General features: G+C 50.0%; 1 protein-coding gene across 4 annotated transcripts; it reads right to left on the reverse strand.

The window, feature by feature from the left end:
* Positions 1-349: 349 nt before the first annotated feature.
* CHST10 (carbohydrate sulfotransferase 10) lies at positions 350-25278 on the reverse strand. Of its 4 annotated transcripts, none has more exons than XM_011956575.1 (7): positions 25245-25278; positions 22957-23027; positions 13968-14099; positions 9910-10001; positions 5630-5864; positions 3241-3346; positions 350-1520 (listed from the first exon to the last, which is right to left on the reverse strand). In XM_011956575.1, exons 3-7 carry the CDS (start codon positions 14065-14067, stop codon positions 983-985), a joined length of 1071 nt encoding a protein of 356 aa, XP_011811965.1. In that variant the 5' UTR covers positions 14068-14099; positions 22957-23027; positions 25245-25278; the 3' UTR covers positions 350-982. The 4 variants fall into 4 exon arrangements, with proteins under 4 accessions (XP_011811965.1, XP_011811964.1, XP_011811966.1 ...); XM_011956574.1 differs by having other exon boundaries at positions 25129-25262; XM_011956576.1 differs by lacking the exon at positions 25245-25278 and adding an exon at positions 24859-25058.
* Positions 25279-25284: the final 6 nt, after the last annotated feature.

Consider the following 25284-nt stretch of genomic DNA (forward strand, 5'->3'; position numbering starts at 1 on the left):
GCTGGCACTCACCCCGGGAAACTGTCCCGGGTCTCAGCGGCCCTGGCTGTGGACGGTATCTGAAATGGTCGCTGTGGCTCGCCCTGCACCAGGGCCTACCTCGCCGCCAGGAAGTCACGCTGCTGGAGGCTACCTGGGCCATGGGTTTTATTGCTGGTGAACTTGGTTACCCACCTTCCAGTCACATGGTCCAGGATGGTGGCATGATTAGAAATGGCTCTGGCGGTGCCCATTTTGCTGAGATGAAAGGAATCGAAATATGTAAACTACACTGAATCCTGTGACGCTGGCATGTGGCCCCTGCTAGTCTTCAGCCCCAAGGAGGGAGCTCCCTGGAGGAGACAGGTGGAGATGGACCCCCAGACCCCACACCACCCTCTGGCCATCGCTGACCACGGGAACAAAACAGTCACAGAAAGAATGCTTCACCTCCACAATCGCAGCAGCACCCAGATGAAGGCCAGAGGTGCCATTTTACTCCTCAGATCTGATACTGCAAAAGCCTCTGTGGTTTCAGCAGTCCCCTTGCTTCTCTGTCCCTCCTCAGAGTGCTGGGTGCTGTTCCTGCAACCAACCAGTGACCCAGTGACGGGTGAGGCCGCCCCGACTAGCCAGGAGAACCTCAGGGGCATCCCCTTCTTTGACACCTGAGGGAAATGGCTCCTAACGCTGTGTGATGCTTCCTCCCTGCTGGGCTATCGAACTGCAGATCTTAAGTCTTCTCTCCCCTCTGAGGTAAGCAAAGGCCAGCGACATCCTAATGAAAGGGGTGGGGGCAGGGTCCTCAGAGCATCTTACATCTGAACTAAGTTGTAACAGTCGGGGTCCTGAGTCGTATGCCGAGGCAACTCACAGCCCCGTGGGAGACCCCAGGCATCCTAAAAGGAGGGGTGTGGTGGAGAAAGGGTCATTTCTGGGCTCCGACCTCCACCTGGTTAGCCCCAGGTCTAACAAAGATATTTGAATGCATAGGTCCTAGGCATTAGTTTAGCAAAAAGTCTGGTTTCTGGTACCCAAAGAGCTTAAAGTCCCCTTCGAACCGTGCGTACAGGCGTCGGATATCTCGTTTGCTGATGCCCAGGAAATAGTGCTCCACCTTGGTTCTGTTGTACACGGTGATGCCCGGAGGGATGGTTGGGTATGACACCAGGTGGTCAATGCCAGCCTCTTTTAAGATGTAGGGGGCATCGTCCTCCAGGGTCTCGTGGTGCCCAATCACACTGTACATGATCTCACAGGGAGCGCAGAGCTCTACGTACGTCACCCAGTGAATGATGTGGTCCCCAAACTGCAGGTCTAGCCATCTGTGGTTCGGGTCGCCCAGGTAGCGCACGAAATCTTCAAACTGGATCCCCCGGGTCTCCGTCCGGTTCCTCCTGTATTTTCTGATGATGCCAGGGGCAATCTCATGCCTGTACCAAGGCTCAAACCGGGGATTGTGAACAAATTTATCCTTAAATGCAGAAATAAGTCTTTCGAAGGGATCTCTTACAATAAAAAACTTGAAGTATGTTTTCAATCTAAGGGAAAAAATGAACAAGAGGTTAACTTGACGCCCCAGGAGGTCACGGCCGAGGGGGCGGGAGAGGGAGGAATGAGCGGAGCGCAGCACTGTGCATGGGACCCTCACCTGCCGAGGCTGCCGTGAACGCATTCCACACGTCTCTTACTTAATCTACTCCAAGATCCTGTGGATTAATCCTGTTATTACCCCACTTTGCAGGTGAGGAAACGGAGGCTTGGAAAACCTTACCTGTCCAAGGCCACAGCGCTCATCATAGGCAGTCACTGTAAAGACATCTATTAAATCTACATTCTGTTTTACTTGAATGATTCAAAATCATTGATTCAATGATTCAAGAATGTTTACGAATTTTGTTCCTGGGCAGAAAATCCTAAGGGCAGGAACTATGAGTGAGTCAGGAATAGATGAGGCCAGGGAAAGTTACTTTAAGGGCATATTTTTAAAAATTCAATTCCAATTGCCAGGGGAAGGGGGGACAAGAGAAAACGGAGAGTCAGGCTTCACACTCCAGTGGGCAGAAGCGGGTCTGGGTGAGCTGCCAACAGGCGGCAGCAGAGCAGGGCCCTGAGGAGGAGGGCCGGCAGCAGTGACGGTGACAACAGTGACATCACGGAACACGGCGTGCTTACGACAGGCCACAAATTGCTCTCTGTGCTTTGCATGTCTTCACTTGCTGAGTCTCACAAAAGCCCCACGAGTGCTCAAGGCGACAGCAGGACAGTCCTCACCAGGAGCATCTCTGGTAAGGGTTGTAAGGGTGGGCGGGCGCCATGCAAGGCAGGTGGCTGCAGACCCAGGTCTGCAGATCCAGCTGGTGACCTGACGTGAGCTGCTGCTTCTGTATCCTTACTCCTTTTCAAACTTGCTTTCCCGGGCCACCTGAGAGCTACTACATGAGATCTTTCTCACTTATTAGCTAAGGACTCCATCTTTTTTTTTTTTTTTTTTTTTTTGAGACGGTCTTGCTCTGTCACCCAGGTTAGAGTGAAGTGGCCAGATCTCGGCTCACCGCAACCTTTGCCTCTGAGGTTCAAGCAATTCTCCTGTCTTAGCCTCCCGAGTAGCTGGGACTACACTACACGTGTGTGCCACCAAGACTATTTTTTTTTTTTTTTTTTAGTAGAGACGGGGTTTCTGTCAGTCACACTCGTCTTGAACTCCTGACTTCAAATGATGCGCCCACCTTGGCCTCCTAAAGTGCTGGTATTACAGGCGTGAGCCACTGCGCCCAGCCTGGACTCCATCCTTGCTGCGATCAGGGCTTCTGTCTCTCCACCCGGCCCATGCTGGGTGTAGCCCACGCAACCACTCTGGGGGCAGCTCCCACGGCAGGGGGCACAATGCCTCCGGGAGAATCAAATACTCAGTGAGGTCTCCGCAATCCAAATCCCTTTCTTGTAAAGAAAAGATCATCTTCAGCAAGCAATCTATAAAACTTTACCAAAGGAGAACCAAGTTGTCTGCTTGTTTCTATTAATAAAATTATGTAACCTTCATGTTAACGGACTGTGTGAAGGGGAGGCTGGAAATTCTCAGAAGGAACTGAGAGTTGAGAGGAGCTGAATGGGGGGTGAAGTTAGCGGCCTCTCACTGATGCAAACCGACAGCCCTCTGTGGTCCTCCGATCAATCTGCCAACTGAGCCTGGGGTTTTTCCCAAATTTCTTCCCAGGTTGACAAAAACTCCCCCCTCCCCTTTGAGGAAGCTGCTCTCACCGCTTCTGAATTTCTGCATCACTGAAGGAAGAGAGCCGAGGAAGGCCGTTCTTCTCGTGGTCGTGCACCACGTTTTCGGGGATCTCCTCAATGGAAGGAAAGGCTCCTGGGAAGTAAACAGAAGGGAAGGCGGGTTGGCTGCTCCAGTGCACCCCTTAGAGAAGGGCAGGTCCTTACCTCGGGCCCCATGTTCCCCACGTGTGCATGACATGCCCACCCCCAATATCCGAGTTTAGGTCTTTGAATTTCAACTGCTTCTGCCAGCAGGATGAGAGAGTGAAGAAAAGCTTCTCGTGAATCCATAAGCCAACTAGAGGAAACTGACGATTTCAGAGAGGAGGGGGAGGGCGCAGGAGTGGAAATGCTGGCAGTGCCTACTACCCCTGGCAATGGACCTAACTGGGCTAAATCTGCCATTAGAGGAAGATCGCTGCATGCAAACAGAATTCCTAACACCAGCAACACTTACTCTACCCTGAGACTGGGGGAAAATGCCGGAGAAGCAGGACTTGGGAACGTCGTGCTAACAGATGCCCGCGGCAGCTTCACAGCCCCATCCCGTAGACAGGCTAAGCTCTCCAAGCACCACATGCCGCCCGGCCCACAGTGGCGCTCAGGTACCCCTGGAGCATCCCAGGCTGGCAACGAGCAAAGGACCTTTTGATGCTGGAAAAATCTGACTAAGCTATGGGAGCTGTGATACATTTGAGACAGGAATTAAAAGAGGACAAGGCGTGTCGAGTAGGCAGGGCTGTGCCAACAACCAGGGTCTGTCATCAGGGACCAGTGCAGGTCCAGGCTGCTGAATGGAACTTGGGCAGCGGCCATCCTCGGCCTGGTGGCCGAGCAGGTTTTTCACTCTTTTCTCAATGCAGACAAATGGAAATATACTATCAGTATGCTGGGGTTTTCTCCAAGCCTCTGCAAACCTTAATATCCACCTCTGTGTTAATCCTGCAGGGTTAAGATTGGAGACCTGGCAGGGAAGACTCTCCCTTGGCCATCTGAGCAGTGGACACAGTCTTGTCTGTTTGATTCATTCCTCCCCCGAGCGTTTAAAGCCCAGTCCAGAACTCTGCAGTATGTGCTATGGATGGCTGCAAATGAGGCGTGGGGAGCGCAGCTCTCAAGGGGACAATGACAGAACCAGCTCTGTGGGTCCACAGATGGACCCATTCACGTACCTGTCCCCATCCAGGTACACCAGTGGTCACTGAAGACAGCCACAAGGACCACCCGCTTCTGTATTACATGACACAGCAAGCCCACTCCGATTTCCACACTGCCCTTGTAAGTGGGCGTTTACTTCTTAAAGTATGCTGCTTCACACTGTGGTGGCTGATTTGTGAGCCTTTTGTGTATTTCTTGTTTTCAATTTGACGTGCAGCCTCCTTCTGCTTCTGAAAACCCAACATGCTATCCAATGACTGTAGAAGCACATTAATTACATGTGACAACCAGAAGGCGAGGTGCCACCATTCTCTCCCCCAGCCAACCCGTGTGAAGGCCCAGCAGTGGCCAGGAGTGACCACGGACTCTGTGGGCAGCAGCAGGAGCGGCAAGCAGGACATGGAGCCCCAGGGCCACCCACCCATGGTGCCCCAAAATCTGATTCCTGATCCAGGAGTCCCACTGCTGTTGACAGGAACTAACTTCTGTTTGAAGCTAAATTTCATAAGCAGAGCCCATAATTATCAGGATCGGTTTAGACTAATTGGAATTAAAATAAGCATCTCTAAAAAGAGTCGTGAGTAATCAAAACTGCCGTGTATGAGGTCACTTTGTGATGATCTAATTTGTTCCCTAGCAAACATCAGGTTTCCTGAAGCAAGCTGACTCAATCCTCTGAACACAGATGCTTAGTGTGAAATGCGGTACAATTTCTTCCCGCTCGCTGACAAAGAACGCTTGGTCTGCAGGTAAAGAGGCCCCAGGCCCCGGGCCAGGGCTCCCCTCCCAGGATCTATGGTGTGAGCCCTTCTCATTGCAGAGAGGGCAACCGTGAGGCTACCTGGCGGCTCAGCGAGTGTGGGGCTCTGGGGACGTGGGACAGAGTGGGTGACCATAACCATCCGCACAGGGAACCTGAAGAGACAAAGAAGGGGACCTGGGGGTGGGCGAGCCACCAAAAGTGAGGATCTGCTGTGACAGGTGAGGACAGCCAGACTGTGGCTGTGCCCCTTTGAAAAGAATCGGTGTCTAAACGAGCCCCCCTACTTTTAAGGCACAACACTAACAGGAAACAACAAAAGCAGGCCTGACTGGAAGGCCACCAGTCCTTTCAGGAGAAACCAGCCCCTGTGTGACTCCTCCCTGCCGTCCTCCCCAGCCTCCTCAGCTCCGCCGAGGAGGCCCTTCCCAGAGGGACACTCAGCGAACCCACACACACCATTCAGAACAATCAGTACTTTCTTCCACTGGGTGTTGCCCACTTTGGGAGTCTGGCAGAAAAGAATTTTGTGCTTGTCACAGACAAATATTCGGTCCAGGACAAACTTGGAGACGGGAGTGTGCGAGAGATTCTTCAGGGCGTCATCCCTGCAGACGTTTCTGATGAGTTCCAGGCGCTCCATGTAGACCAGGGGCTGAACGAGCCGGCTGTCTGGAAGCTCCTTCCCAGTTGGCTGCAGGTGACACGGAGCAGAAGAGGCCCAGGAACCATTAAAGGAGGCAGGACCCGGCCAAGCAGAGCTGCTCCTGCTGGCCTATCCCCTCCTTTCCATCTGGGGCCCTCTTTTCTTCCCTTCCTTGCCTTTCTACAGAGTGACACTCACTACCCCCAGCCCCCTCCCGAGGTCTTCCTCAGAGCCTCTCCACCAGCCCGATCGGCAGGCTGGGCAAGGAAAATGAATGCAAGCTTGGTTCCTTGGACGTCTTTGGAGATAAGTTTGACTTTAAAAAACAAAATAAGGCCGGGCACAGTGGCTCATGTCTGTAATCCCAGCACTTTGAGAGGCCAAGGTGGGCAGATCCCAAGGTCAGGAGTTCGAGACCAGCCTGGCCAACATACTGAAACCTCTACTAAAAATACAAAAATTAGCTGGGTGTGGTGGTGCACGCCTGTAATCCCAGCTACCTGGGAGGCTCAAACAGGAGAATCCACCTGAACCTGGGAGGTGGAGGTTGCAGTGAGCCAGAGATTGCACCACTGCACTCCAGTGTGGGCATCAGAGCAAGACTCCGTCTTGGGGAAAAAAAAAAAAGAAAATTAAAAACCAAAATAAGAGGTTTGGAATCCTCTGGCTAGAGGGAAAGAAAATGGAAAAGCTCAAATTCTACATCCTGGTCCTTTCTTTTCAGGGCTGTTTTAGAACCTAAGAGAATACCTGTAACGTGAGAGGCCTTGTGTGTGCATGGGTTGGAGGGGGCACAGGGAGATCTACCAGTACACACAGAAGTTGCTCAGAGGCCCCTCGGTGAGTTAAAGTCCCCTTGCTGCTCACATCTCCTTGTTCCCCGGGGGTATCCCGAGGGCACTCCTGAATAGCAGGGCTGCTTCCGCTAACACCACTCCATCGGCCTCCTCTAGCTGTGGCCCTGTTTCTCAGCATTTTGAAGGCTTCTGCTGCTACATCTATCTCTTAAAGCTACACAGAACTTCCCAATATTTCAAAGCAGGCGATCCTTCCAAATAATTGTATTGAATGGACCCAAATGTCCTTGTTATATCTTTTAAAATGCGCTAGGCTTGCCAGGAAATCCATTTATAGGGTAGTTTTAACAACCTGTCCTCCCAGGGCACAATGTCAGTTAGAAAATGGGAAGGATGTAAGCCTTCTAGAACACATTAGAATGCAGACGCTGGAACTATCAGGATGACAGAGGGTGCCCCTCAATGCCCCCTGCCCAGCTCTTCCTTTGTGGATCTACTGTAACCAAACCCCCTTACACTCATGACCTCTGGCCAGGATGCTTTCTCCCTCGAGTGTTTAAGTGAATTTCCTGGGATTCCCTGGTGGTGGGAAGAGCGTCCTGGGGGCTCCTGACTGCCTGCTTTCCAAGATGAAGACACTGGAAGCGAGAGGCCCCTTTGCAGAGTGGCCTCCGTTCCTCCCCACAGGGCATCAGCGGCTGCCCGGGGCCCTCCACCCGCCACAGAAAATCAGGAGCCACGCCAGGCACTCTCCTTGCTCTTAGAAGAACGGGTCTCATTTAACCTCATTTCCGCATCCATCCCACCTCTTGCTCACTGATCCCAAAAAAGCCTCTCTGTCTTCTCCTCCCTCTGTTCCAAACGTAACCCCGATCATGGATGGCACTCAAGAGCAGCGCGTCAGGGGAGAGCACGTCCCAGCAAGTTCCCTTCTTTTAAGAGACGAGGTCTCGTTCTGTCACCCAGGCTGGAGTGCAGTGGCACAATCATGGCTCACTACAGCCTCCAACTCCTGGGCTCAAGTGATTCTCCCACCTCAGCCTCCCAAGTAGCTGGGGCTATAGACACACACCACCATAACCACCTAATTTTTGTATTTTTTGTAGAGATGAGAGGTCTTAGTATATTGCTCAGGCTGGTCTCGAACTCCTGGGCTCAATCGATTCTCCTGCCTTAGCCTCCCAAAGTGCTGGGATTACAGGCGTAAGCCACCATGCCCAGCTAAAGAAAAAAGATTTCCTGTTCAATTGTGTCTACGAATGAGCATTGTTTTCTTTTTTCCCTTTGGAAATACACAAAACCAATTTAAAGATAGATATTATTTTCTATTTTCCATTCAAACATTTGGCTACATCAGGAACAAAATAAAGTTTTTTTTTTTTTTGAGACTGAGTTTTGCTCTTGTTGCCCAAGCGGGAGTGCAATGGCACGATCTCAGCTCCCTGCAACCTCCGCTTCCTGGGTTCAAGTGATTCTCCTGCCTCAGCCTCCCAAGTAGCTGGGATTACAGGCGCCTGGCACCACACTGGCTAATGTTTTGTATTTTTAGTAGAAATGGGGTTTCACCATGTTAGCCAGGCTGGTCTCGAACCCCTGACCTCAGGTGATCTGCCCGCCTCAGCCTCCCAAAGTGCTGGGATCACAGGAGTGAGCCACTGCTCCTGACCAAAATAAACTTTTAAAGGTGAGCTACAGAATCTGATCACGTTGATAAATCCCCTTCCTTGTGAGAAGACACATGCTGAGTTTTGGTGTCACCCAAGGACATGTGGCCTCAGCGGACATCACCCCTGACGTCCCCCACTTCCCTCACCTCCCATCTGAGTCTCATGAGAATGAATGCGGCAGGGGGTAAGAAGAGAGGGGCACAGCGGACACTGAGTTCAAAGCCCAGGCTCACAACTGGCTGTCCAGGGGATACTGACCCAGTGAGCACAGTTGCTTGAGCCTCATGTTTCCCAAATGCAAACTGAGAATAAAAATATACCTCAGAGGGCGGCTCAGAAGACCAATGAGATTGAAACCTAGTGAAGTACACCGCAAACTGTAAAGCACATTCAGGTGCAGTCTTTTTATTTGCAATGACTCCTGCAGGTTGGCAATCTCTCCGGGAGCACCCTCCACCCGGAGAGAGGGAGAGGGAGCACCAAGATGACTGCCCTCTTCCTCACAGGATGTGGCCTCCTCGAGGGAACCTTGTTGTGACACTTTGCCGAAGGCTTACCCTGCCTTTGTTTTCACCCATGTAACTGATTTCCTATTAAATCCATCCTATTAAAGTCACTCTCCTATTTTCCATAGGATTTTCTGGTCTTGTTTCTGTAGCCCATCCAAATTATTTTCTTACCCCGGGATGCCTCAACCTAAAAGCAACACCTAGGCTGTCTCAGAGTTCTGTAGACTTGACTTCCATTCCACCAATGTCGTACGAGAAGTAACCTCCAGCAGCACTCTACTCTGACTGGTGTATGTTTTCTATGTTTATTCAGTTCTAATTTATCGTCCTTACACCGTGAACCATGGCTAGCAGCTGTCCCCATCTCTATGGCTTGATTCTGGGCTTAAAAATATTTTTAGGGCTTGCTGTACCCATTTCATTCCTTCTGGCACAATTGCAACTTCAACCCTCTAGCTCCAGAATGGCGGTTAGGAAGTGAGAGGCCTTCCAGAGTGCACCCCTCATCCCAGCTAGGGGATGATTAGGAATTTAGGTGCACAAGAAGCCTGCAGAGAAAGACACGGAGCCAGAATGTCAAGCCAGGCAAGGTCTAAGTGGAAGTCAGCAGCCTTGAGTTCCGCCAGGAACTCCATGGGACTGTGGAGGACCTGCCTTTTTCCTAGGCTCAGTTCTCTCCTCCACAGAATTTGGAGGCTGAATTAGTGGCTCTACCGTCCAGGGCCCCCTTTCACTCTAAAACCCCATGACTTGGTGAGATGTCTTCTCCCACTCCTGGTTTCCTCCTGACCCTGCCCAATACTCTCGGCTACCCCGGAGAGGCTCATGTTCACCTGGTCAGGAATGCCACCCAACCAAGAGTGACAGAGCAGCCCTGAGGCGCCGAGCTCTGTGAGGAGCCCCTGAGGCGCCGAGCTCTGTGAGGAGCACAAAAACAGACCTGACCTGTGCCTCCCCCAAATGGAAATTAACACAGTGAACTAAACATGGAGAAGTAACACAGGAGAAGGCCCTAACGCAGAGGTGATGACAAGCGGAACCCGCCACAGGGGAAGGCCAGCTCCCCACAACAGGGGTGCCGTGTTCGAGGGGACAAGGACCACAGCCTGGCTGTGCCCACCTTCAGTTCCTCAGGAATATGCTTCTCTTCTGGCAACTTCCTCACTTCCGGCATGGTTGTCAGGAACAGAAACTCCTGTTTGGCACTGTACACTGGAAGACAGAGAGGTTGAATGTCTTCTCTAAAAGGAAAAGGCACACAGGTGGATGGGACAGAACAGAGGCCCCAGAAATAGAAGCTCTCAAAGACGCCGGAATGCCTTTTGACAAAAGCCACAAAAGCCATTTGGCGGAGGAGGGCAGTCTGTCCAACAGATGGTGCTGGAGCACCTGGACATCCACACATGGAACAAACCGCGATCCAAACCTCACCCCTTATTCAACAATGAACTCAAAGTGGATCATAGACCTGAATGTGAAACATAAAACCATCAATCTTTTTAAAAAAACAACCAAGGAGAAAATCTGCACTGTGAAAGCCCCTTCGAAGAGGAGGAAAAGACAAGCTCCAGACAGGGAAAAAATATTTACAAACTACTTATCTGAACAAGGACTCCTATCTAAAATATATAAAGAACCCTCAAAACTCAACAATTAAAAACCCAACCAATCCAATTAGAAAATAGGTACAAGACACCCAGACATCTCACTGGGGGAGTATCCACAGACAGCAAATAAACACATGCAAAGATGGTCAAGGCTGCAGAGACCTTCACATCACAGGCTCTGCCCTCAAGCGGCTCAGAACCGATGAGGAGGTCAACCAGGAGAGAGGAAAAGCCAGCGTCTACACACACAAACCAGGTCCACAAGGGCGTCATTTTGAGTCTCGCCATAGCATTCCATCACATTCCCTTCACTGAGGGGGATTTATTTTGCTATGAGAAAGTCTAGTTACAACACCTGATCCTAGTTCAACAGGATACTGAAATTTGCTAACTGAGGATAAATCACTGCCACAAATATCACTGGCTCCACTGCTGAGCTGAACAGAAACTGTAACACTAAAAAAAGTAAGCGTTGCTTTAAACAGCAACTCAAGACAACCGTGCTCTTCCTAGGGGCTCCAGTGGCAGGAGAAACCGGGAAAGGCAGGGAGGTGAGAAGAACACGCACACCACTGACGGGGGTTCTGAGGCCGGCCCCCGGCCCAGAGGACAGAGCTGACAGGAGCAGCCCGGGAGCACTGAGGCCAAGGCTTCTCCACGCGCTTTCCAGGAAATGGAACTCCCCGCCGAGGACACTGCTGCGCCTGTTACTTCCTCGTCGTTGACACTTCACAATGGGCTTCTGGTTCATAATCAAAAACACCGTGAACGTGTGTGAAATAAACTCCAACACGTGAAAAACCCTTTATGGCCACAAGTTTACAAACCCTTTGGGTTTTTGGGTTTGGGTTACACAGCCCTTTGGGTTTCCTGTGCTGCCCAAGATCCAGGCTCCGGGGCACACTCTCTGAAACACAGCGCTGGCGGGCAGGCTCCACGGGAGAGGCCCACACCGCCCCAGCCCAGGGCCTCTCTGACGCCTGCAGGGGCAGGCTCTGAGTCTAAATGCTCCTGATGCTTCAGCCCGGCGGCGTCGTGCACTGGCAAGATGCTGCGTGTCAGCTCGCATCCTGCATCCAGAACTCGGCCGGCGGACATCCACCTTCAGGATCCTAACCAGGTACTTTGGGACAATTAGGTAACATCCCACGTGAGTGAAGCAGGCTGGGTAGTGCTGTGGTGGCCACCCCGCAACTGGAGTGGGCCCACGACAGAGGATTCTCGCTGAGTTCACTGGACACTGTGCAGCCAACAGCAAGCATCCTCAGCACCAGCACCCCCTGCCTCGGGGTCCGGGGCAGCTCTCCCATCTCAGTGACCCAGCACCCACACACCACCACACCAGATCTCACAGGGCAGGGGAAACGCCCCCTTCCACTCGCCTTCAGGCAGCCGGCTGGAAAGATCTCACAGGCAGTGTTAAGGACCGCTGCGGTGCTCCTCTCCAGGTATAAAATCCGAAAGCCCTTCATCTTTCTTCATAGGTTTTATCTTCTAACTCTCCCTACCACGCCTTTTCTCCTCTTCACAAAACCCTGTTCCACGCCTACACTTGCTTTTTTTTCTAACTGGGCCCACCCCTGCTTAGCTTCTAGGATCAGTGTCTACACTGAAAACATTCAGCACGAAACTCGATACATCAAAGGAGACTGAGACCTCACCTACCAGCCGCCACTGGGAAACAAGGCATTCTTTAGAGCCCATTCTGCCAGGTAACGGTAAAACACAAAGGCACACGTCTTATTTAACTATTACCGATAGAAGTCTCACTAAAATGCATCACATCTACTCCTACTTTTTTAAGCAAAACAAACCATTAACAATTTAACCTCATGACCTGGCTTTTGAGTGCCTTCCACACCAGGAGGCGACATTTAGGAGCATCCCGAGTAACATCTATTTCTTATTCTCAGAGCTCTGCTTCTCTTCCGTTCTCCAGCTAGGATCCACACTTGTGCTTCTCAACTGGCCGCACCCCGAGGGATTCTCCTCCACCGGGTCTCACGCACAGCAGGTTTGTAAAATCCCACAGATGACTCTGAAGTGCTGTGGGGATGAGAACCACGGCGCTAGGGCTTCAGGAGGGATCTCTCAGTGGCATGTCACTGGGCTGAAGCTGCCATGGAAATGTCCAAACTGTCAAACTGAGCTCATCGTCTCACATTCCAGCAACCTTCCAAGCACCGACCCTTGCTCTGCTGACGGAACCCCGAGTCCCGGGTGTGAGCTGTCACGCTCCGTGACACCTGCCCAGATACCTGCAGGTGCGATACCACCTCCCGAGGCTGTGCAGACCTCACAGGTTTCTCTCGAGGGCTCCTGGGGGATGAGGTGGGACATGTGATGACAGCCAATCAGGGCCCAACAACTTTCATGGGAAGAACCACCATGTCGGCTAATTTCAGGGTGTCCCTCTTTTCCCTGCAGACCTCCCTTCTAACCTTGCTGTCCCTCTGCAGACAGGGTGGGGCACAGAGAGGATGGGGCAAGAGGTGTAGGACATCGGGCAGCCCTTGACACAGCCAGGGACGTGCCTGGGAGCTCTGTGGGGTGGAGCAGGGGCCTGTTCCCCACAGTCACACAGACAACACAGGTCAGTGCAGCCTCCAGGAAGGACTGCTGGCACGGAGGCATCCCTAGCGGCTCCTTCCCAAGGCCACCATCGGCAGGAGGACACACAAAGTGCAGTGCAGAGTAAAGATGCTGTGCTCACCTACGTTCCCCAGTATCTCCCCATCAGCCTGAAGGAATGGGTCAATCCACGGCGTGAATGAGGACTTCAATAACTACATGTGTCTGGAATCCTCGTGCTCACCTGCTTGGCCACTGAATGAAGTGGCCTTGGGGCTGGAGAGCACATCACACACCTCTCTGGACATATCCAGCACTCCACAGACCACAGAGCGCCTCACCATGCTCAGGGCAATCACGGGCGGTGCCGGAGCAGGCAGGGTGTCCATGTGGTGGGAGAAACATTGTGATACAGACAGGCCAATGACAAGAGCACTAAGTAGAATCAGCGTTCTGAGACCCGGTTTGGCGCTCTTTATCCGTCCTCATCTGAATGCCTATGTTCAGTAGAGCTAAAAAAGCCTCCAAGACAACCTGAAGACATACATTTACATGACCCCCCTCCACTGCACGGACGGTGACCTTCACACATGTGGCCATGCCCAGCAGTTGAGGCTGCGCCTGTCATGATGACACGAGGCAGAGAGAATTTCTAACTGCGAGCCTGAGAGGCACCCTGCTGAAGGCATAAGGTCACTGCACTGCTGGGAGGAGGCCCTGCTCCTTGCTCCTCAGGTACCACCCAGGCCTCAGCCACAGACAGCACCTTCCTTCCTTCCTTCCTCCAGAGGAGATGCTTGAAAAGACCCTCCAGCCCCTCCCACTCACCTCCCCTCGCACCTCTGTAACAAGAGGGAACGGAGGCCATGACCTCCAAGGTCCCTGCTGGCATGAGAGTCCTTTGACTCTGTGACAGAAGTCATCTGTGCATGTACCTAGGAACACTGTTGCAGCAAGGTCTGAATTAGTCAAAATTCATTCCGCCACGAGGCATACCTACCATCTGGGTCTTTAAAGGTCAACGTGATGAACTTGCTAGCCACCATGAACATGAAAATCACCCAAAAGCACGCGGCCAGCAGAAGCCACTGGTGGTGCATGTTGTCACACTGCGGCCATTCACTGACTCTTCCTGGAAAACACAAGCGAGATGCCCCTGCTGCTTACAAATACATCAAGTCAACAAAGAGGAGTGAAGACGGCAGGTGATTTCCGTCAGTAAGTATCAGCACGAATATTTCCGTTTTTTCCCACTGCTACAATAAGGTAGTTTCACTTGGCATTTAACGTAACATTTCACATTGAATTAATGATATAAATGATGGATTTAATAATAAAATCAAATTTAGAACACCCTAATGGAGAGACACGATAAAGAGAGAAGACCACCTCTGTATGTTCTCGGAACACAGAATAAGACTCCTTTGCACATTTGCCCCCTGACTCCTGTTGGGCCCAGGCTAAGGTCCCAGTGAGCTCCCACGATGGCCTGGAAGCAGGTGACAGGAAGAGGCCTGCCAAGGACTAGGCCGTAGCTGAGGGTCATTCATAGTGGGCAGAAGCCACGCTGGGGCAATTATGAGCTGGCTGTGTTTAAAATTCTGACTGGCTGACAAGATGTAGCCACACCCAGAGAAGCTCTAAAAAAGCAAAGGAATGAACACTGATGCTTCTCGCCTCTGCCCACTCGCCAGCAACGGACTGGGTAGAACACTGAGGTGGGTGTTTTTCATGCTATCACAGCCAGGGAGCAACACGGGGCATGTCGGTCCTCAGCCTGGCACAGAAGCCACACTCTGCTGCAGGAGGCACATAAAGAACTGGGAAGTCACTGTCCGTTCTTGGCAGGTGACACAAGAAAGTGTGTTTCATTTCACCTTTAACACAGTGCTTCTTCAAGCCAAAGCTCTCCACGTACAGACATGACCCTGGGCTGAGCTGGCTTCTACCAACTGACTGAGGCCATCCATCACTTCTGCATGGCAGGGAGAAGCGGTCCGCTCAACACGGTGCTGACGGCAAGTAATTGCAGAGACAGCCTCCTAACCCTGCATGGGTCAGAGCTCCAGGAAGACCCACGTAAATCACTCTCCTCCTGGTCTAAACATTTACATCCTAGAATCTCACTGGAATCAGGCATCTGGAATGCAAATACGCTCCGTGACACACCCACCACGTGGTTATCCGGCCACACCTGAATACAGCCTGCAGTGGGGAGCTCACCACCTGCCAAGCTGCCTGGGTTTTCTCTGAATGGCTCATGAGCCACGCTCAGGTGCCCGTGTATAAGGCTTCGTGTGTCTCCTGGGGTCACCAATAGGGTTGCCTGATTAGACAAATAAAAATACAGCCCCCCCCCAAGTTAAGATTAAATTTCAGATAAACAACATAAAATTTTAGTGTAAGTATACCCTAAATATCGCATGAGACACATTTATACCCCCTGCTCCCAAACCAGTATTTTTTGTGCCCAGATATTAGGCCCAGCATCCTTCCTGGGTTCCCCAAGTTTGGGTTAAACAAATAAAAACACAGGATACGGCCGGGCGCGGTGGCTCAAGCCTGTAATCCCAGCACTTTGGGAGGCCGAGACGGGCGGATCACGAGGTCAGGAGATCGAGACCATCCTGGCTAACATGGTGAAACCCCGTCTCTACTAAAATATACAAAAAACTAGCTGGGTGAGGTGGCGGGCGCCTGCAGTCCCAGCTACTCAGGAGGCTGAGGCAGGAGAATGGCATGAACCCGGGAGGCGGAGCTTGCAGTGAGCTGAGATCCGGCCACTGCACTCCAGCCTGGGCAACAGAGCGAGACTCCGTCTCAAAAAAAAAAAAAAACAAAAACACACACACACACAGGATACCCAGTTAGGTTTAATTTCAGTTTTTTTTTTAGTAGAAAGCACGTCCTAAATATTGCATATACTTATACTAAAACAAAACAAAACAAAAAACCTATGTGTTGTTTTCTGAACTTCAGATTTAATCGAGCATACTGTAGTTTATCAGCAACACCACCCAGCAGGGGACATGCCAAATTCCTTGGAAGCCAGCTGTCCTGTCTCCTGTCCCCATCCCATAGTCCCCTCCTCCTTCCACCACTCTTTGTCAGAGGCAGTGAGGCACAAAGTACAGAGCCCCAGACTTGGTTCAAATCCCTGCTCACAGCGGTGAGCTCTGTGACTCCGTAAGTCACTCAACCTCTCTAAGCCTCAATGTCCCATCTCTAACAGAAGGCCCTCCTCCTCCCAGAGTGGCCATGAGGATTAAATGAGACAATGTAGACAAAAAACCAGCACCCACCTGGCCTGGTGCAGACCCCCAGTAAAAACTGACCAATCCCTTGGCACTCTTCTTGATTTTCCTACTTAATCTACAACCTTCTCAGTGTGGTTGCCAGAAATTAATGCAACAGTATGATCTGCCTCAAGAAGAGAGAAAAAAACAAAACACACTCTTATTCCAGCAACTGCTAACTTCCCTTCCAGAAACTGAGGCTTAGACCGTGGCCAGAGGATGCAGGGCCCAGCAGTACCAAGCCCACTGAGCTCATCCCTCTAAGACAGTGCACTCAGGGAGATCCATCCTCATCGGTCACAGTGAGAGCACCCCCCTGAAAAATGCCAGCTGCAGACTGTTTCTAACCGGGCAGCACAGGCACCAGAGTGGGTTGGGGAGGGAGTAAAAAGAACAGGATGTACCAAGCAGGTTGCATGCAATTCTGAACAGAGAGGTCCTGGCTCTGAGTATCCTGGGACTTACAACCCACTCTCTCCTAGGCTCAGGGCTATGAAAAAGGGCACAGTGATAAGAGGCACTGCCTCCCTCCTGCACATGATGCCTGACTGCAGAGCCTGTGGTGGGAGGACCTGGGAACTGCACATGCCACTGCCTTCCCTGCTCATTGCCTCCAGGCTTCCAACCCCCGAGCATCCCGAGCACGCAGGACAGCACTTGGGAGGTTTTTATAGTTTGAGAATCAAATCTTTCCAATGGGAACTAGTCTTCTGAAGGAATCTAATACGATTTCGCCAACTGAGCTCATATCTGCAGGTAAAACGGGAAGATCATGAGGCCTTACCTGAAAAAGCAGAGCCCCTCTGCTGCTCTCCAGGAAGCCGGGTGGCCTAGGGATAGGATTTCGCCATCTCTGCGAGTTGAAAACGGAGAGGCGCGCTATCCTGAAGCCATGTTTGCCTTCCTGAGTATTGGATTTTCATTTAAAGTCAGGAGCTCTTAGCTTCTTTCACCCGGGCTGGGGGTCAGGGACTGGTCTGCACTCACCCTCTCCCTAGCTAGGTGGCTGCGAGTGTGTCACTGAAGAGCTCTTCAGGCTCCCATTTTTCATCCATGAGAATAAACAGCTACCTGCATACGCATTAGCCAGAAGACCTTCTCAACAATCATGCAACTTACAACGTATCGTCCAATGTGTTCTTTCAGATGGGTATTTCATTTTCAAAAAATCCATTTCTAACTTGACTTCTGCAAACTCTTACTAAACTAAGATACACAGAGTCTCCCCTTCCCTGGCCACTCCATTAGCACAGGAGAAGGGTGGACTGCAGGGTTCCCACCTCCTTCCCCTGCTTATTCCCTGCTTCTTGTCCCCGGGATGGTGCCAGGACATGTGGAGACTCCAGTGGGGGCTGTGGATTTGCAAAGCTTCAGGGGCAAAACCCTAGCCCTGCCAAAGCCACTCTCTTGAGAAGAGCATTACACCCCAGACCCCTATCAGCATTTCAAGCACACCTGCCTGCCAACATTCCCATATCTGGCTGTAGGGCCCCTTGCAGGCCACAGAGCCCGTGGGCAGTCACTGTGGAGTCCAGGAGGGAGCTCTTTGAGGAGCCACTCCCGGTCACTGGGCTTCTTGTACACTCGGGGTGAGCAGGGCCTGCTCCCTTTCCCGTGGGCAGCAGAGGAAGAGTCAGCTCTGCCTCATCACCACCCAGGCGGCACCCCCAGCACTGCTCTGCGCCGCCTGACCTTGCTCCACTTCCTCCACTGCACCTAGCACAGCCCATATGCTCTCGCTGTGTGCCATTTGCTCTCCTTGCAAAATGTGGGCTCATGTCGGTCCGGACAGCAGTGCCTGGCACACCATGAGCCAACAATCACTATTTGCTAAATGACTGTGTCAACCCGGCAACTTACCAGAATTCAGGAACATGGAAAGGTACTTCAGGAGGCAGCCTGCCCAACCCTCTCCCTGAGGGTCTCCGGGCTTTTTCAAGAATGAGGCCCCCTTTCAACCTCAAAATATTTCTCCAGTCTCCACAGAGCAGTTCCATGTTTAATATCCATTAACTGAGACTAGAAAACAACCAAATGCTATGAGGACTTCAGTATTACTTGGAAAGAAAATGATCTAAGCCACAGCACGCATATGCATTCAAATACGCTTACTACTTAAAACACATTGGTTGGGGGGGTTAGGAAATCATGCCAAAGTCCAAAAACATTTTCATTTTAAATAAAACTCTATGCTGAAAGGCAAGCCAATGACATAGATCCATATCCAAAGTGTCAAGATATACCAGTAAGCAAAAAAGACAAGTTGCAGGATGGAATGTATGATCCCACTTGTTAAAAAAAATCACGTGGCCGGGCGCAGGGGCTCAAGCCTGTAATCCCAGCACTTTGGGAGGCCGAGACGGGCAGATCACGAGGTCAGGAGATTGAGATCATTCTGGCTAACATGGTGAAACCCCATCTCTACTAAAAAAAATACAAAAAACTAGCCGGGCGTGGTGGCGGGCGCCTGTAGTCCCAGCTACACGGGAGGCTGAGGCAGGAGAATGGAGTGAACCCGGGAGGCAGAGCTTGCAGTGAACTGAGATCCGGCCAGTACACTCCAGCCTGGGCAACAGAGCGAGACTCCCTCTCAAGAAAAAAAAAAAAAAATCACGTATGTGTGAAATAGATATGATTACACACATATACAAACATACATACATATATGTAATACATAGAACAAAATCATGAGAGGACAGTAAGGGGTCTTTTTGTACTTTATACAATTCATACTTAAAATATTTGTAATAAGTTTTTTTTTGTTTTTTTTTGTTTTTTTTTGAGGCAGGGTGTCTCTCTGTTGCCCCGGCTGGAATGCAGTGGTGCGATCTCGGCTCACTGCATCCTCCACATCCCGGGTTCAAGCGATTCTCCTGCCTCAGCCTCCTGAGTGGCTGTGATTACAGGCATGCTATGCTCAGCATATTTTTGTATTTTCAGTAGAGATGGGGTTTCACCATGTTGGCCAGGCTGGTCTTGAACTCCTGACTTCAAGTGATCCACCTGCCTTGGCCTCTCAAAGCACTGGGATTATAGCTGTGAGCCACTGCACCCGGCCTAGTTAAAAATTTAGAAAACTGGGACTTGTTCTACAAGTCACATCCTACATGAGCCAATCAGAACCAGTAAGACTACAGCCCGGTCCTCTCTCAAAATACCTCAGGTTCAGCATCTCTACAGTTTACAAAATACAGTGCTCAAACATGAATAGGTATGTATGTGCATACCAGTTAAAGGACAAAATAGCCTAAAAATAATGACTTCAAACTCATTATTCATGATCCAGTATCCAGTTTATTCGTTCATCCAGTAAAACAGCTGCCAAGGATATGACCCTGAGTCCCTAACCAAACACACACACAGGTCTTGTCCTTATGGAGCTTGTCGTCTAACAGGCCCACACGAAGGAAGCAATCTATCTGAGGAGTGGTACTTGACAGTGTGAGAGGCACATGGAGCTGTGGGGAGAAAATACAAGGGGATGTGCCTTGGGCAGAGTGGTCCAGGCCAGCACAGTCACCTAAGGTGAAGGGCAGGGTTCCAGGCCAAGGGAATGGGCCTCTGAGTAACTAAAGGCAGGCCCATGTGGCTGGAGTTCCGGGGCACAGGCTGAGGCAGATGCAGGCCAGACAACATGGGGCCTTCCAGAGTTATTATGGTTTTTTCCTTGCAAGCAATGGGAGCCCCTGAAGAGAGTTTTACCTGAAAAGAGGGGTGGTGATGTCATGATCTGATTTCAATTTTGAAACAATTTCTTCGGCAGCAGAGTGAAAGGTGCAAAAAGCAAATGTCCACTCAGCAACTGCCCGGTCTCAAGGTCATTTTCATTCACAGAGGTGGGAGAATTCTAACGGGGCACAAGCAACCCCGGCTGGGTGCTCCACATCCCATCATCTCTGGCTGTGGCTCTAGAAGCCAGCGGACGAGCTCGGAGGATCCACATGATCTGGTGTGGCGGGTTTTGATCAATCCTAAAGAGCGGTGTATCCAGCTAAGCGTGGTGTCATTTGCTTCAGGATTATGTGCCTTCCGAATCTCGACATCTGAAGGTGTCTGGCTTTATGTCTGGGGTGGTGGATCACAGCCCTGGCTGGACACCTGGGAAACTTTCAAGAAACACAGTGACACCCCGGGCCCCGAGAATACCCCAGCCAAGACAACACAGATCTCTGGAGGCAGTACCTAGGCATTCTTTTAAAGCTCTGTTCGTGACTCTAATGAGCAGCTGGGACTGAGAGTTGCTGGTCCAGGACCTCAGCCCTTCTTAAATTTTAATGCCAACACAAACCCCCCCGGGGATCTTGTTAAAATGCAGACTCTAGGCATTCTGGCATAAATGCCATTCTCCCACCACCTCCTTCCATCTTAAGAAGGAAAATTGGCAGCAAAAAAGCATCTCGTCAACGAGAGTCTATTGATGCTCTGAATTACAAGTGTTCCAAATACACAGCTAAAAGAGGTTTAATTAGAATCTAAGACCTTCCACCACTGCCTTCATCTTACTCTCCTTTCCAGCCCTCCCATCTATGGGTAACTAGACTCTGTAGAATTAGGCTTTGTCTGACTTTGGAAAACAACACAGAACTCTGCCCCATTTTTTTTTTTTAGAAGAGAGTCCTTCCAAATTCACTTCACCCCAGTACCTCTAAGGCCGTCCCATTCTCTGCATTGTTTCCTTGAATACAGAATTGCATCATGGGGGTTTGCCTCCTACCTGAGGATGACACCACCAAGGCTCATTATTTCGTCTACAAGGGGCCTGGGGCCTGCCACGAAGAGTCCTTCCTCAGGGCTCTGCCGAGGGCTGCTGCTCTCCCTACAGCCAGGTGACAAACGGCCTTTAAAAAGCCTGACATTTTCTGTAATTAACTCCCCTTTGTTCAAAACTCTCAAAGTGCCTCTGGAGGTAATGGTGGGAGCGGAAGCTGAGCCCCTGCACGCCCTCCAGTCATGGTCATGGCGCAGGGCCTGAATAGAGCCTCCCCGACCCCTAGAATCTGCATATCCATCTTCAGAGCTTTCCTACTTCCAGTCATTAAATGGGATCTTCACTAGTAAAGATGTCAGGATCTGAAACGCAGCCAGAGGATTTGGTTCCTCAATTCATCCCACAAGGCTGAACTGGCAGCTGAAAGGCCTTATGGGGAAAGCAGGGTCAGGGAAGGAAGAATCCACAAGAAGCCCTAATCTTCCCCCTTCCTCACCTTAAAGAAAAGAAAAATAGCACACATTTTACATGTTTGTAATTACTAACAATGGAAATGTTACTATTACCATCTCTTGATGCAAATCCTTCCTCCCCTGCATTTTGAAAAGGAAACTTGTAAATTCATTTTGCTCAGCTGCCAATCCCATTCCTGCCAGCAGCTTTTCCCCACGTCTGAGTTGTCATGCAGAAGCACAGTGCCTTTCTTACTCTGCTGCTGAGTTTGCCTCCCACCTGCCAGGCCCCACTTCTAATACACGCGTTCACTTAGTAAAGGTTCTGAAAAGTCCCATGGTAAATAAGCCCACTTCACTCTGCTTAACCAGCCTTTTTCCAGACATTCTTTCATTCAGCAATATCTACCAAAGCCCTCCTCTGAGCTGGGGCTGTGCTAGGCCCTGGGGATACAGCAACACACATTCCCCGGTCTCACAGTGCTTCCTTCTAACAGACACAGACGGGCCATAAACAAATCAAGTGATCCATGTGTGTGATCAAGCCAGGTGACAGGTGCAATGGCTAATAAACAAGGGCATGGGCAGGACATGTTGAGAAAAGGCAGGACAGAGTGTGGGAGCAAGCCATACAGACCCCTGGGCAAAGACTGTGGTCTGGGCCCCAGAATTCCAAAAGTGGCAAGAAGGCCAGTGTTCCTCACGCACAGTGGGCAAGCAGGGACGGGGTGGGTCAGATGAGGAGACCTGAGAACGGCCCTTGACTGACAACCTCACCTCATACACGCACCAGGGATCACATATCCAGGGCTCAACTTTTCAAATACAGCTAGACTCTAAAGGAAACTTCACAACACACACACACACACACACACACAAACCCTGGTAATGTACAAGGAACTGGTAACCCCAGGAGGATGACAGGGGTGATGAGAACTAGACAGACCAGGGCGGCAGAAACGGGGACATTTCACCGTCAACCCTGAGCATGTTCTGAACTACAATGCATCACCCTATCACCAGAATCATTAAATTACAACTTCATAATGCAAAGTGTGGCATATGAGTTTATACTATAAAGTTCTATTGCATGTCACTGAAACTTTCAAATTCACAGTAAACGTTTCTCTCAATCTGCGTTCAGAAATTTCCTTTGTCTTCTCTGTTGTCATCCTTACAACTTACCACCTTGGAACGATTAACCACTCTTAGGAGAATGAAAACATATTCTTAACTGTCGAATGAGAAATACACCTGTATTTAAGACAGGTTTTCATGAACAATAATAATAATATACAGTAAACACCTGTATGGGGTTCACTCCGTGCCATGCACAGGTCTCAGCAGGTACTAACTCACATAATCCCAGCCTCAGAGCACGCTCCTATTATTACATTTAAGGAAACGTTTCTAAGCGTACATTTACATACTCCTAATCAAAAGCTGAAAATCTGCACAGGCAAGAAAAAAGGCAGTAACAATACTGAACAGCATGCTCAAATAACTGATGAGCTCACATTCTCCTTCGCGTACCTTCTGCAGCCTGGGGCTCACATTTCCTTGCTGTGTTTCCCCTGAACTGAGGTTCTTGGTTCCTCTTGTCACTGGACAGGAAAATTAAAAAAAAAAAAAAAAGCATCATTAGACGTTACAAGATCAACTCACTTAACACAACTTGGTTTATACTTAGGAAGGAAATAGTTAACCATTTTGATGATTCAAATATATTTGGCAGAATGGGTCTCTTACAAAGGCAGGCTATATTTGGATTTCTTGGTAAATGAATATTCTAAATGTACCAAAACCACTAGCTGTTTAAAAGACTCTTCCATGTAACTCAGGTTGAAAACTGAAACTTTTTTTGTAGCAAAAATAATCAAATCCAATTATGCCCGTTTCACATGTTTGAACTAGGTAAAGGATTCCTATATAAGATGATCAATTCTTCCAATGCAAAATGTTCTCTGGATTTTTGTACTCCTTACACCTTTAGCACCTGGAAAATTCTAGCCAAATGTCATATCATAAATAACCAGAAACAAGCCAAATTCATGAAATTAGAGAGACCACGGATTTAGGGGGATCTACCAAAATAAACATACAACTCATTTAACATACAATAAAGCCCAAGCTGACTGGGACACATGCAGCAGGGTCCCTCTCTGCCTCCCTTTACTCTAAGAACTCAATGCTAAAATTAAAAGCAATTTCCTATTATGTCGATCAAGCTTCATATATAGTCATTCATCACTTAACAATAGAGATACGTTCTGAGAAACGTGTCGTGAGGCGATGTTCTTCTGCAAACATCAGAGTGTTCTTACACAAACCTAGATAGCACAGCTGATCACAAAGCTAGGTTATACGGAATCATCTATTGCTCCCAGGCTACTAACCTGTACTGCTGTTACTGTACTGAATACTGTAAGCATCTGTAATACAATAGTAAGTATTTGTGTATCTAAAATTGGAAAAGGTAGAGTAAAAATAAGGTAGTATAGTCTCATGGGACCACTGTTGTATATGTGGACCATCACTGTCAGAAACATGTACGGCATTTGATGGTCCTCACATCCACGTTATCCAGACGTGTATGAAAAGAAAATGAACTCCTGGGTTTCTGCAATCTCTAAGGTCCTGCAATCACCTCTCTCCCCTGTTTCCATTCCTGGCTCTCTCCCACCTTTTCATTGTATGAACTCCTCAAACACTGAAAAATGATCCGAATATAACTGCAAGTTGCCTGTGATGTTTACAAATTCTTTCCTTTCTTTGTTCAGTTTTGCAAACACCCCGATTTTCATTTCAGCGAAGGAAAGAATTTTCTGCTCAGGTATTTCTTTGAGATTCTATTCTTCAGGGTCAACAGCAATTCTGAATTCTGAATTCCAATTCTGAGCCAAGATAGACTAAGCTCTAATTACAACGGGGAGGGAAGGGGAAAGACCACTTCTCTCTTTGTGTCTTTTCTTTTTAACCCAGTCACTGAAAAGAGTGAAGGAGGAGGTGGTTGGTGATCAGAGAGCCAGAGCTAAACTGAGCTGCCTAATTTTAACAGCGTCTGAGACATTTCTCACTCTGGCACTCTAAGCAATGCAATAACCCAACTCCTCATGGCCCAAAGCCCCAGACTCCGGTTTCCAGACAAAAAAAATAAAATAAAAACCTTTATGACAGTCCTGCCGCTGAGCTAACCAGAACCTGGCTGCACTGCTTTCCATTCCCTGCCCAACCCTTTCCTGCCTTGCAGACTTGGAAAGCAAAAATGACAGTTTTTGGAAAACCTGGTTCACCTTCCCAGCCAGAAGTGCAGAACTGCATGCCTCAACCTCCAACTTCGGACAGGCCTCCTGACAGCGAAGATCAGAGGCTCTGGGCACCCCGGGGCCCCTCAGGCAGGGAACGTGCATTCCCACCCCTGCCTTCCCCTCGCACTGAGGCTGCACATGCTCCTTCTTCCCTGCCCTCCTCTGCACGCTCCTTGGACCCGAGCGGAACCCTTTCTTCCTCTCTCCATCGACAATTACAAACGCACATTCTCAGCCAAGGATGAAAGAAGTAAATCGTAGGCTCGCACAAGTATCAATAATTCCGCGGGTCACAGTATCCCGTACAAGGACGCCTTCTTATTGCATAATTAACGCGAGGAAGGCTCTTCCCGCTACTCCCGCGAACTAAGGAGGTCTTCAAGTCGCCAAAACACACCAGGATGTGGCTCGCCAGGACAAAACCCGCAGGTTCTTCGGTTTTTCCATGAGCCCCGCGGCGGGGCCAGGGACCCGGGCGCTGAAACCCACCCGCCTGCGCGTCCCCGGGCTCACCCTAGTGGAGCAGCGCTCGTCCGGGTCCTTAGGCTCCTCC

The sequence above is a fragment of the Colobus angolensis genome, unplaced genomic scaffold, assembly GCF_000951035.1.
Source record: "Colobus angolensis palliatus isolate OR3802 unplaced genomic scaffold, Cang.pa_1.0 Scaffold42, whole genome shotgun sequence".
In the NCBI taxonomy this organism is placed as follows: Eukaryota; Metazoa; Chordata; class Mammalia; order Primates; family Cercopithecidae; genus Colobus; species Colobus angolensis.

Excerpts from the sequence above, each read along its gene's own strand:
- CHST10 (XM_011956574.1), bottom strand. The coding sequence starts at position 25,178 with ATGGAAAAACCGAAGAACCTGCGGGTTTTGTCCTGGCGAGCCACATCC. Across the intron at positions 5,865-9,909 it reads ATATTCCTGAGGAACTGAAG|CCAACTGGGAAGGAGCTTCC; the intron begins GTGGGCACAGCC and ends TGTCACCTGCAG. Across the intron at positions 1,521-3,240 it reads GATGCAGAAATTCAGAAGCG|ATTGAAAACATACTTCAAGT; the intron begins GTGAGAGCAGCT and ends TTTTTCCCTTAG.